Source organism: Felis catus, chromosome C1 (genome assembly GCF_018350175.1).
Source record: "Felis catus isolate Fca126 chromosome C1, F.catus_Fca126_mat1.0, whole genome shotgun sequence".
In the NCBI taxonomy this organism is placed as follows: domain Eukaryota; kingdom Metazoa; phylum Chordata; class Mammalia; order Carnivora; family Felidae; genus Felis; species Felis catus.
Window position 1 is genome coordinate 43,660,624 of NC_058375.1, and position 13,885 is coordinate 43,674,508.

The following is a 13,885-nucleotide window of genomic DNA, read 5'->3' on the forward strand; positions in this document are numbered from 1 at the left end:
CAAGAGAAACAAAAGCAAAATTAAACTATTAGGACTAAACCAAATAAAAAGCTTTTGTACAACAAAGGAAACCATCAACAAAACAAAAAGAGAACACACTCAATGGGAGAATATATTTGCAAATGATATATCCAATAAGGGGTTAATATCCAAAATATATAAAGAATTCATACAATTTAACACTAAAAAAACCCAAATAATCCAATTAAAAATAGGCAGAAGACATGAACAGATATTTCTACAAAGATATCCAGATGGCCAACAGACCCTCAAAAGATGCTCAACATCACTCATCATCAGGGAAATGCAAATCAAAACCACAATGAGATACCACCTCACACCTGTCAGAATGGTTGAAATCAACAACACAAGAAGCAAGAGGTGTTGGCAAGGATGTGGACAAAAAGGAACCCTTGTGCACTGTTGGTGGGAATTAAAACCAGTGCCATCATGGTGGAAAACAGTATGGAGGTTGCTCAAAAAACTAAAGATAGAATCACCATAAGATCCAGTAATTCCACTACTGGGTATTTACCCAGAGAAAATGAAAACACTAATTCAAGAAGACAAAAGCACCACTCTGTTTATTGCAGCATTATTTATTAATAGCCAGGATATGGAAGCAACTCAAGTATCCATCCATAGATGGATAAAAAAGATATGGTACATATATACAATGCAATATTACTCAGCCATAAAAAATAATGAAATCTTGTCATCTGCAACACATGGGTGGTGCTAGAGAGTATAATGCTGAGTGAAATAAGTCAGAGAAAGACAAATACCATATGATTTTACTAATATGTGAATTAAAAAACAAACTGGGGCGCCTGGGTGGCGCAGTCGGTTAAGCGTCCGACTTCAGCCAGGTCACGATCTCGCGGTCCGTGAGTTCGAGCCCCGCGTCGGGCTCTGGGCTGATGGCTCAGAGCCTGGAGCCTGTTTCCGATTCTGTGTCTCCCTCTCTCTCTGCCCCTCCCCCGTTCATGCTCTGTCTCTCTCTGTCCCAAAAAATAAATAAATGTTGAAAAAAAAAATTTTAAAAACAAACAAACAAATAAAAGAAACAAACAAAAAAAACCCAGACTAATATACAGAGAACAAACCGGTAGTTAGTTGCCAGAGGGGAAGTGGATTAGGGGATGGGTTAAAATAGGTGAAGGGGATTAAGGGCAGTGAGTAATGTACAGAATTGTTAAATCACTCTATTTTACACCTGAAATTAATATAGTATATGATTAATATGTTAATCATACTGAAATTTTTAAATAAATAAATAAATAGATTTTTAAATGGCATATGACTGAATTCTCATAGTTAGGTATAACGAAGTCATAAAAATGGTAGTTTTCTTTTAAATAAGGCTTTATAACTAACAACTGTTTAACATCTATTATCTCAAGTGATTTTTTTCACAATTCTGAGGCAGTCAGTGTAGGTAGTGTTATCTCCATTTTGCAGATCAGAGAAGTGAGGCTCAAAGATATACTTTTAGTCCAAGTTAACACATATAGTTCACTCCACCAGGAATTTTAAAGTTGTTTTGTGTGTGTGTGTGTGTGTGTGTGTTTTTGAGAGAGAGAGAGAGAGTGTGCATGCACGCAAGTTGGGGAGGGGCAGAGAGACAGAGATAAAGAATCCCAAGCTCTGTGCTGTCAGCACAGAGGGGCTCTATCTCATGACCTGTGAGATCATGACCTGAGCTAAGATCAAGAGTTGGATGCTTAACTGACTGAGCCACCCAGGCACCCCCACCAGGATTTTAATTGTAAATCTAGTATTCTTCTATATTATGCTGAAAGGACTAATTCTCCGTCTCCCTTTTCTCTTCACTCGTTTTTTTCTAGTGCAGAACTTCCTTTCTCCTTTTTCATTGATATATTAAATATCAGAGAGCAAAAATAGAGTCAAAGGCAAGTAGAAATATAATCACTTTCTTTAACTCTGATTCCTGAGGAAATTGAGAGTTGGGAGAACTACCTAATGGGGGCAAATTTATGGCATTGTTTTCCCCAAATAATTCTATGGTTACTTCCATTTAGACAAACCAACCCATGAGCAGAGAATAATTTTTAATATCTACTGTATAAAGTCTAATTGTATTTATTGGAAATGCATATGCATTAAAAGTCTCTGATGTGTTCTGCTTAGTTGTCAGGTCCAGTAACTACTTTTATTCCATATAGTTTTCTGTACTAAGGGTTTTGTCTAAGTATGATGTCCTTAATCATTCATTAATATGGACTGATCTTTGGAAAGATCTCTATTTCTGAAAACAACTTAAGGTGAATCTTTTTATGTCTGTGTATCCTCACAGCAGTCCCCACATTAATTTCTCTACTCCAAGGCAGAGTGGGACAAATAACTATTACCTGAATTTTAGGAAGTAAAAGACGAAGGATTAAGAGGCACAGGCAAAAAACAGATATTGAGTTTCAGATTCAAACCTAAAGTTTGACTTATGATAGTATGGTACAAAGAACCCCAAACTAGGAGTTAAAAGACATGAGTGTTAATCTTGATTCCACCCCTTGGTTATCTGTGTAATTCTGAATAAGTCATCTTTACCTCTGATTATCCTTTTCCTCATCTTTACAATGGATTGAAAATACATTTGTAAAATATCTTGCCTCTTATTTCCCAAGCTTATGGTGAGGGTCAAATGACATAACATCTATGAAACTATAAAGCCCTATGCAAATATAAAGTAATACATGCGTGTGTGTGTGTGTGTGTGTGTGTGTGTGTGTCCTCAGCTACTTTCCAATATAATTTGAGTTTGATATTTGATGGTCAAATTCAAGCTACTCAACAATTATTTTAAGTAAGTCACAGTATCTGAGTAAGTCATAGTCTCTAACTTGTAGGAATTCATAGTTAAGAGAGGACACAAACATTAAAAATAAATAATCATATAATAAAGGAATAAGGTAATAGAGGTATATAGCAAATTCTTTTACAGACCAACACAAAGGTAAATTAATCTTACATGAGAGCAAAGGGACAGATGTCAGACAGGAGATAACAACTAGGCTTAAAGGAAGAGGTTGAGTTGCTAGAATTTTATCTAGATACATGGGGTTCACAAAACACACACAAAAAAACCACAAGATCTGTGTTATAACTGGCTCTGCCTTCAATAATTAAAACTAGTACTTGAACTCTTTAGACTTCTCTTACCACAAGTCTAAAATAAAACGTTTACCTAAGATAAATTCCTAAGTCTTTCCAGCTCTAAAATTATATGATTCTATGAGTCAAACTCTGGCCATTGTACAGATATCAAGAAAGAGAATTCAAGAAAGTAATAAAATGGTCACAACTATTAAAAAAGGACATTTCCCACTAACTACTTTTTCTTGGAATTCAAAAGCCTGAGAATGATATTTATCTCTACCTAGAATAAGCTCTAACACAGTGAAGAGAGGAAATTGGAATGATAACAAGAAGCTGAGAACCAAACAATGCATGTGGATAGCAGGAAGTTAAGCACTCAGTTTAGCAAAGATGTTGCTTAGACCACTAAGGACATAGGCAGTAGATGAGAAGTTACAATGTTTTCATTCCTATAAACTAAAAAAAAACCTGGAATAAAATCATAACCAGATATTAAAATGTACTCTTTCATAAAATGAGGTAGTTGTTCGTTTGAAGTTTTGCCTTGTTAAACAGCTTCATAAAAAACTATTTGTATAAAAGGTCTGTTTAAGAATTATAAAGAAAGGATCAGAAACCTAAATATACACAACTGAATTGGTTTCAGGAATGGTACCAAAGGTGAACATTGTCAAGTAATATACCTCACCAAACATTTATTAAACTATGTTTAAAAGTTCTGGTTGTTGCAAAGCATAGTCCCAGTACTCAAGGGGTTCACTGACCTACTATCAAGACTTTAAGGAAGAAAAAATAGTTAACTCTTACCCATCAATCATATTTTCAGGAGGGTGTTTTTCATCACTTGATGTAGCTAAAATCACTTCCGCCCCCTCAGAGCTCAAACACAGGTCAGTTTTTTTCATCTTAAAGTCTTTAATCTGCAAATGAAACAATAATAAAAATAGTAAATTCTTGATTCTCTGAACTTGATCTGAGAAAAGGAAGACAGAGAAAGCCTGTTGCCTAGCACACAGCTTAACAACCAAGCTATTCAACAAGTGAAAGGGACTCTAACGTTTATTTACATAAGTAAACTTCTAACCTCTCCCAGCAGTAATCTGTAAGAAAATGATTATTTCTACTACTCTAACTCCACAAAACAAGACTGACTATTCTGACATCATTTCTCTGATTCTAAAATTAAAAGTCCTCAATGATGATATAGAACCAATTAACAAGCTAAAGTGGCATGAATTAATGGGTAAATTTTTAAATATTTTATTCTCAAATTAGTTAACATACAGTGTGGTCTTGGCTTCAGGAGTAGAATCCAGTGATTCATACTTATATGTAACACCCAATCTCGTCCCAACAAGTGCCCTCCTTAATGCCCATCACCCATTTTCCCCATCCCCATCTACCCTCAGTTTCTTCTCTGTATTAAGGGTTTCTTCTGGTTTGCCTCCCTCTCGGGTTTTATCTTATTTTTCCTACCCTTCCCTTATGATCATCTGTCAAGTTTCTCAAATTCCACATGAGTGAAATCATGTGATACCTGTCTTTCTTCAACTGACTTATTTTACTCAGCATAATACCCTCCAGTTCTATCCGTGTTGTTGCAAATGCCAAGATTTCATTCTTTTTCACTGAATTACTGAGTAAATTTAGAAAATTATTTATATTGTTATATTTCTGAAATTTATTTTTTTAATTTTTTAAGTTTATTTATTTATTTTGAGATAGAGGCAGAGAGTGAGTGGGGGAGGGGCAGAGAGAGAGAGACAGAGACAGAGAGAGAATCCCAAGCAGGCTCCGCACTGTCAGTGCGGAGCCTGACATGAGGCTCAAACCCATGAACCATGAGATCATGACCTGAGCTGAAACCAAGACATTTAACCAGCTGAGCCACCCAGCTGGTGCCCCATATTTCTGAAATTAAAAAAAATCTGGAACATGGGGCACCTGGGTGTCTCAGTCAGTTAAGCATCCAACTTCGGCTCAGGACATGAGTGTGCGGTTTGTGAGTTCCAGCCTCACATCAGGCTCTGTGCTGACAGCTCAGAGCCTGGAGCCTGCTTCAGATTCTGTGTCTCCCCCTCTTTCGGACCCCCCCATGTTCATACTCTGTCTCTCAATAATAAATAAAAATGTTAAAAACATTTTTAAAAAAAAATCTGGAACATAAAAGTGGATGTTTTTGTGACTGTTTACCCATACATTTATCAACTGAAAATAGCAAACTACATTATTCACAACTTAAAAGGTATCTTACCATCATTATTTTTTTGATGCAGAATATAAAATAAGAGAGAAGACAAGCTTTTGCTTATTTTTAAATTCTACATCAGTCATTTGGGTCATGGGTTTCAAGACATTTCTATTGTATGGTAATATTTTAAGTTTAATAAAAGTATCCTGAAAAGATATCATTGAGCTCTACTATGGATCCTGGTAGATAAGACAGAAGATGAGAAAAGATTCTATCAGATCTCACTCACCTTTCTCCTTGATCTGGTCGTGACAGGGCACAAACCAATATGTAGATGCAAAGTGACTATGAAGCTGAATCTATAAAGAATTAAAAGACAAAGAGTGTTTGGAAAAAGGAGAAAAGCTTCCAATACCCTTCATACTCCGGCCTCAGTCTGATTTTTTTAAAAAGTGAAACTGTTTCAAATAAACAATCAACAAATTACAGAGAATATCACATATGTTAAATAACTATGTACCCGCTGTCCAGATTTAATAAATATTAACATTTTTGCCCATTTCTTTCCTTGCCCAAAGGTAACAGCTATTCTCAAGTTGATAAATACGCCTACTTACTATGTTTTTATACTTTTACCATATATGTATCCATAAGTGACATGTACTGTTCTTTTAAAACTTAAATGCTTTCTCTCTCTCTGTCTCTCTCACTCTCTCTCCCTATATATATATCCTTATGCTATCCGCTTTTTTCATTCAAGTTTTTAATCCTGTTGATATATATATATATATAAATCTACTTTATTCACTTCAACTGCTGTCAGGTCTTTCTCTATTTCTCTAATGATGAATATTTGGGTAAGTTTCCAATTTTTTGCTATTATTATAAACAAATTTGAAATGAGTATCTTTGTGTATGTATCCTTAGCACATGTGGGAGAAAGTCTTTATGATAAAAGTCTCTTTACAGAAGTAAAATGGCAGAAACTTAGAATCAGCATATCTTCAAGTCAATAATTGATCAACTAGATGTCTAAATTTTAACAATTTACACTACCATCAACAATGTATGAGAGTTTCTGCTTCCTCATATTCTCACCAATTTGGTATTGTTAGATATTTTGGCTTTACCCAATCTCATCAGTGTGAAATGATATTTCAATAAGGTTATAATTCATATTTGTATAATTATTAGTGAGGTTGAATACTGTTTCATATGATCATGAGCCATTCAGACCTCCTTCCGTTATTTGCTCTTCCTTATCCTTTGTTCATTTTTCTATTGTGTTGCTTTTTAAAACTTTTGTCGTCCTTTGCTCTTTGATTTATGGGGATTTTTAAAATAAAATATTCTGGATACAAATCCTTTGTTATATTTGTTGCAAATATCTTCTACTCTGCAGCTTGATTTTTCTTTTTAACTTTGTGTGTGTGTGTGTGTGTGTGTGTGTGTGTGTGTGTGTAAGAGTTTTCCCCCCCCCACTTTTTATTGCTTAACTATAACATATAAACAGAAGAGAACACAAATCAGAAGTATGTAGAGCAATAAATTTTCACAAAGTTAACACACCCAGGTAACCAACACCCAGGTAAAGAAGTAGAATACTATCAGCACTTCAGAAGCCCTCTGCATGCCCCCTCCCAATCACTACCCTTCCCACCTTTCCAAGGTTAAGTATGGTCCTTATTTCTTATATTAATTTTGACTGAGATTCATATACATAGACTCATAGTTTGTACTTATTTGTATCCGGCTTCTTTCATCATTGTTTTTGACACTTACCCATATCACTGTGTCATAGACTTGAAGTGCAACTAAGTAAAGATGCAATCCAGCCCCAACCCAGCTCAACCTCTAATAAAATCAAAGAAATCGTCCCCCAAGTGGAGCTTCACAGGAAGTTGGGTATGAACTGAAAAGCAAAGAAACATTTCTGTGACCTTGGGTACTTAGATCCCAAAGCCCTGATGGAGGGGACTGATCTGAATTTAGAGGCAAACTGAATATCTGAAATTAGAGGTAAACTGAACTATTTATTTTTATTTTTTTAAGTTTATCTCTTTATTTTGAGAGAGACAGAGGCAGTGTAAGCAAGGGAGCAGAGAGAGGGAGGGAGGGAGGGAGGGAGAGAGAGAGAGACAGAGAGAGAGAATCCCAAGCAGGCTCCACACTGTCAGCACAGAGCCCGATGTGGGGCCTGAACTCATGAAATTGCGAGATCATGACCTGAGCTGAAACCGAGAGTCAGACGTTTAACCAACTGAGCTGCCAAGGCACCCCTGTAAACTGAAACTATTTTTTTTTTTTAATTTTTTTTTTTTAACATTTATTTATTTTTGAGACAGAGACAGAGCATGAATGCGGGAGGGTCAGAGAGAGAGGGAGACATAGAATCTGAAACAGGCTCCAGGCTCTGAGCTGTCAGCACAGAGCCCGACGCGGGGCTTGAACTCACGGACGTGAGATCATGACCTGGGCCGAAGTCGGACGCTCAACCGACTGAGCCACCCAGGCGCCCCATAAACTGAAACTATTTAAATAAAAGTACAACTCAGTCCAATCCTGAGGTGGACTAAAGTGATCTGCCCCTTATCCTGGCTGCTGGGCAAAGAAAATTGTCTCTCTGGGAAAAAGCATTATCTACTTCAGGATCTATTGTTCTTTTAAGCACAACATCCAATATACAAAATCACTTCAGCAGATCTATAGATGACCCAAGTGCTGGAATTACCTAAGATAGCTATTATAAACCTGTTAGATAATTTAGTGAAAAGATGGACAAGGGAATTTTAGCAGAGAAATGGAAACTAAAGAAAAACAAAATGAAAATTCCAGAACTGAAAAGCATAGTATCTCAAATAAAGAATTCATTAGATAGGCTTAGCAACAGATTGGATCCAACATAATAATGGGTCAGTGAACTTAAAGATAGGTCAACAGAAATGATCCAAAATGAAATACAGAGAAAAAATGAAATACAACAGAGCATCAGATACTTGTGAGACATTATCAAACTATTCTGAAATACATGCAATTGGAGTCCCAGAAGGAGAGGAAAAACAATACTATAGAAGAAAAATCTGAGGAGATGGGGCTGAAAATTTTCCAAAATCTATGAAAGGCATAAACCGAAGATCCAAGAAGCTCTTGAATCCTAAGTTGGATAAACACAACAAAGAAAACCCCACATAGAGGCATCTTTATTGCTGAAAATTAAAGAAAAGATAAAAAATTAATAGCAGCTAAAGCAAAAAACAACAACAACAACATTACATTTGGGAGAACAAGAATAAAAACTGACTTCTCATCAGAAACAATAGAGACCAAATGACAATGAAATGACATCTTTAAAGTGCTAACAGACAAAATATAGAATTCTATATCCACCAAAAACATCCTTCAAAAGTGAAGGCAAAATAAAGGCATTTTTAGGCAAACAAGAGCTGAAAGAATTTGTTACCAATAGACCCACACTACAAAAAATATTAAAGGAAGTGCTGTGGGCCAAAGGGAAAGGATTTCAGGTTGAATCCTGGATGAGTGGGAAGGAAGAGCATTGGAAATAGTACATATATTACTAACTTAAAAGACTATTTAAAATTTTTCTTTACCGGGCTAGTATCCAAAATCTATAAAGAACTCCCCAAACTCCACACCCGAAAAACAAATAATCCAGTGAAGAAATGGGCAGAAAACATGAATAGACACTTCTCTAAAGAAGACATCCAGATGGCCAACAGGCACATGGAAAGATGCTCAACATCACTCCTCATCAGGGAAAAACAAATCAAAACCACACTGAGATATCACCTCACACCAGTCAGAGTGGCTAAAATGAACAAATCAGACTACAGATGCTGGCGAGGATGTGGAGAAACGGGAACCCTCTTGCACTGTTGGTGGGAATGCAAACTGGTGCAGCTGCTCTGGAAAACAGTGTGGAGGTTCCTCAAAAAATTAAAAATAGACCTACCCTATGACCCAGCAATAGCACTGCTAGGAATTGACCCAAGGGATACAGGAATGCTGATGCATAGGGACACTTGTACCTCAATGTTTATAGCAGCACTTTCAACAATAGCCAAATTATGGAAAGAGCCTAAATGTCCATCAACTGATGAATGGATAAAGAAATTGTGGTTTATATACACAATGGAATACTACATGGCAGTGACCAAGAGTGAAATATGGCCTTTTGTAGCAACGTGGATGCAACTGGAGAGTGTTATGCTAAGTGAAATATGTCAGCAATCTATATAAGACAGAGCTTATTTGATCCTGTAAGCCTGCTAAAATCTCTCTAGGCACGCTTTTTGTTTTTACTATTTCAAATTCAATTGTTCGCTTCAGGTTTTCCACACTGCCTTGAATCAATTCTGAAATTTCAATTTTGAAAAATACTATCTATTTCTTGTTTTTATATTTACTGGCATAAAGTTCATTTTTATTGTAATTTAAAAATCTAGTATTATAGAGTTGAAAGCCATGGTGAGATTGGTCAAGAAAAAAGGGATATGTTCTGACATTTTCTACTTGTGCCTCTTTTTTTGGCTTTGTTCTTGCATTTAATACTATCGATATCAGAGAACTAGTGTTAGATGCTGTTAGTACTTAGTTTGAAGAAAGATGATAAATTCCTAGAAATACAGATCAATGAATTTGGGTGTTAATTTTCAACAAAATTCTAAAATTAACAAATTTCAGTATTAAAACGATAACCTTGAAAACATAAATAAGAGAGTAGTACAATAGGAAGGAGCAATAACATTAGTTCACAAAGATTATAACAAACATTTCTTGTTTTTTTGATAGAGTCACTACCAATTAGGGACATGTTCTGAACATTTCAACAAAACTTCAGACAAAGCCTCTCAAGATACACATGGACCAGATGGAGAAATGTCGGCTGGGTGACAGGCAGTACTTTAGGTAGATATTTATAACTCTTTGAGTGGCTATGCTCAAAGAATGATGATTAATGGAACAGAATGAACTATGAAAGACCTCTGTCTTTATGCCATTCAACATTTTTATTAATGAAAGATGGAAAAAGTATGCTTATCAATTTTGCAGATGACACAAAGCTGGAATGTCAGGTAATATGCTGGATGACAGAATTAGCACACAAAAAGATCTGAGCAAGGCAGAAAGATGGGGTATGATGAATAATATATTTAATAAGGATAACAATAAACGCCCACACTCAGACTTAAAAAATCAATCACACAAGGATTGGGTCTAGATTGGGGTTGGCAAACTACTGCCTCTGAGCCAAATCTAGCCTGCCATCTGCTTTTGTATGGCCTATCAGCTGAGAATGTTTTTTATTTTAAGTTACTTTTTAAAATTAAAATAATATCTTGTGATACATGAAAATTATATGAAACCCATACTTCAGTATCCATGAATAGTTTTATTTGAACATGGTCATAGCGTACACTGTCATGTACACTGCCATGTATACACTGTCCGTGGCTACTTTTGTGTTACAGTGACTGTCATAGAGATCAAAAGGCTCATAAAAGTGAAAATAATTATTATCTAGCCCTTTACAGAAGTTTGCTGACCACTGATCTAGATATGTAAAATGTATAGGTTTGGTTCACTACAAAGTCACAGTATAGGGCAAGAGTGTACATATCCACCCCCCAAAGGTAGAGGAATACTATCTTAGGAGATAGTAGTAGAGGTAAGGCGGAACTATATCCATCAAAATTTGTGAATACTAACTAAGGACCAGGCATTGTGCTTGCTAGTAATGCAAAGATGACTACAACCTAAGACAAAGATGGTGACTAAGACTTGGTTCTTGCCTTCAAGCTCAGAGTCAAGGAAGATGGACAAACAGGCAACAAATATTACACTATGTTATGTGTAATAATGTGATCTACATCCAGAATCGTGTTCAGTTCTGGGTAGTATATTTTAAGTAGGACATTGTCAGACTTCATCTTGTCAGAGGAAAACAAAAAGTTCATGATGATCTATGAATTATCACATGGAGAAAGTTGAAAGAATTAGGAGCTGAAATGTTTCAAAAGAGAAAAATGCGATTAATACCACAAGTGTTCAAAAACGAAAAAAGGATTAGAATTTTTCTTTTACAACTCCAAGAGGGAGAACTGGACTCAACAAATACAAATTTTAAACAGGAAGAAAGACATCACAGATAAAAGAACTTACTGGCAAAGTAAAGGTTTTAAGTCTTTTCCATCCTTGAAAGTGTCCCAGACAAGTAGATAATTTATGGAGGAAACTAAAGAAAGGATTCCTGCATTGGTGGTTCTTTTAGACTGGATCACGTTCTGGGAAAGACAGACTGAGAACAGATAATGAAGGATCTTAAAAGCCAGGTTAAAGTCAATGGGCTCTATCCTATGGGTCTCAATAGGACTGGGGGTAATTTTGTCCCCCAGGAACATATGACAATTTTTTTCCTTTTTTTTTTTTTAGAGAGAACACACTCATGCCAGAGCAGGGGAGGGTCAGAGAATCTTAGGTAGGCTTCACACCCAGTGCAGAGCCCTGTGGGGCTTGATGTCATGACGTGAGATCATGACCTGAGCTGAAATCAAAAGTCAAGTTGCCTTAACCGACTGAGCCACCCAGGTGCCCCAACAATTTTTAAAGAGTTTTGCTGTCATAACTTGGTGTGTGTGCATGTGTGTGCGTGTGCGCGCGCTACTATGGGCACCTAGTGGACATTTTGTGATGCTTCTAAATATCCCACCGTGCACAGAACAGTCCCCCACAACAAATAATTATCTAGCCCAAAATGTGAATAGTAAAGAAGTGGAAAAACCTTATGGTAATATATTTGGGGGTGGAAATGTGGGGGTTGGAGACTTAAGCAGAGAATATGCTTTAAAAAAGTTACGCTTTAGGGAAAAGTATCTAGCATTGATGTGTAGTATATGAATACGGAAAGGATATACGCTAAACGTTCAGTTTTCTTGCCTCACATTATCATCTAAGTTGTCTGAGGGAAGCCAACATGTACTTTAACACAAAACTCATTTCATATCTCCTTATGTCCGTCAATATCCTTCCTATTTCCTGTGTTGGATGTAATTATTTAATGGCAGAACTAGAGTTCTCTTTAAGGTTCCTTTGTTGTGGTTAATAAGAAAGAGGCAAACTAGCCCCAAAGAAACCCACCAGACAACTCCATAGATATGTTGCTTCCACAATTACAAGATGCAGGTTTGCGATGTAGTCTAAACCCCACCCTGGGATACCTTACTCTAAATCAGATATTCCCTTAGGGCCTCAGTTTACTAAAGGGGATGCACTCTGAGGTACACCATCCTCTGCACCTTTTAAGGTCCCTGACCCTGGACTTCCCTGATGTCTTATTCTGTACTTTAAACCCAGGGCGACTTAGCCACCCTTTAATCTCCAGTTCACATGACATTTCTGGTACCTTTCTGAAAACCTAGAGGAGTCAATTTCGCAGCATCCCTGACTTGGTACTCCCAGGGGCCAACGCCTTCGGCTTGGTATCCCTAGAAAGGCAAACCAGCCGACACTACCTCCTCGCTTCCAACCCAAACCCTTCTCGGTTCAAGGCCATTTCAGGACCTCCGAGGGTCCTAAACACTCAGACTTGATCGCCCCACTCCAAATTGTATAAAATGTATTAAATGAACCCACATCGTGATTCATAATATATGGCTTATGTACCAGTTGAGAGGTTATTTTGGTAGACTTATTAATTTCGATTTGCAATTGTTTTTCCCTTTTGAGAGTGAAAACATCATTTCAGGTCTCAAAAAAGTTCGTGGAATGCCACTGGTGTCTGCGTCAGACTTCCCTCATCCATGTCCCCACTCGGGCCGCCTCTCAGCGCCCTCCCGCCTTCCACCTCCTCGCCGCGCGTCTCCTCGCAATCCTCCGCACTCTCGCTCGCCTCTCCACCAGCTCCCCGCTCTGTCCGCCTCCGTCCAGCCAGGATCCCACCCACCCAGGTGCCGGCCCAACCATCCCCACCGCCCCGCCGCCCCGCTCGCCTGCGCTCCCGTTAGCTCCAGGCGGGCGGACAGTCCAGGCTCCGGAACCTCCTTTCCGTCCCGCCCCGCCCCGCCGCGCCGCAGCGCGCCCCGGCCCCTAACCCCGCCCCCTACTCCAAGCCTCCAAAGAGTTCCCGGGAGCGCGCACTTCTCTACTCGAGCTCTTCGCTCCATCCCACCCACAGGCCCCGCCCCGCGAAATCCGTCCCGGTTCTCAGCCGCGCTCTCGGGCGCGCTCCCATCTCGACTCCGGGTTCTTTGCCCCACCTCTCCTGCAGGCCCCGCCTCCGAGTTCGCCTTAACTTCGCGGCTAAGCTACGCAGCCCCACCCTAGGGCCTTTCCTCAAAGCAGCGGCCGAGCCCGCGCCGCCTACCCTCCCCCATCTCATATTAATCCCAGGGGCTTTGTAGGACCCAGGGGACCCGCCCTTACGCGAACACGCATGCGCAATCTCCACCTTTCCCGGATCCGAGCCCTCCGCCCTCAGGTCTCCAGCCGGGGCCCGGCCCCGCCTCCAGCCCGGCCCCGCCCCTCATGCCGGGTTCCGCGCACGCGCGTCTTCCCAGC

The 13,885-nt window shown here is 38.6% G+C and overlaps 1 protein-coding gene across 6 annotated transcripts in view; it reads right to left on the bottom strand.

The window, feature by feature from the left end:
- The window catches only part of HSPB11 (heat shock protein family B (small) member 11), a 42,226-nt gene extending 28,386 nt beyond the window's left edge, over window positions 1–13,840 (bottom strand). Inside the window, exons 1-4 of one of the 6 annotated variants that reach the window (XM_023258722.2) lie at window positions 13,751–13,770; window positions 11,492–11,627; window positions 5,598–5,667; window positions 3,925–4,037 (exon numbers count right to left, since the gene is read on the bottom strand). In XM_023258722.2, coding sequence (XP_023114490.2) covers window positions 3,925–4,022 — 98 coding nt within the window. In that variant the 5' untranslated portion in view covers window positions 4,023–4,037; window positions 5,598–5,667; window positions 11,492–11,627; window positions 13,751–13,770. Of the gene's footprint in view, window positions 1–3,924; window positions 4,038–5,597; window positions 5,668–11,491; window positions 11,628–13,317; window positions 13,398–13,584; window positions 13,719–13,750 lie in introns of those variants that run through there. The other 5 variants (XM_019837042.3, XM_023258719.2, XM_023258718.2 and 2 more) reach the window with 5 other exon arrangements.
- Window positions 13,841–13,885: the final 45 nt, after the last annotated feature.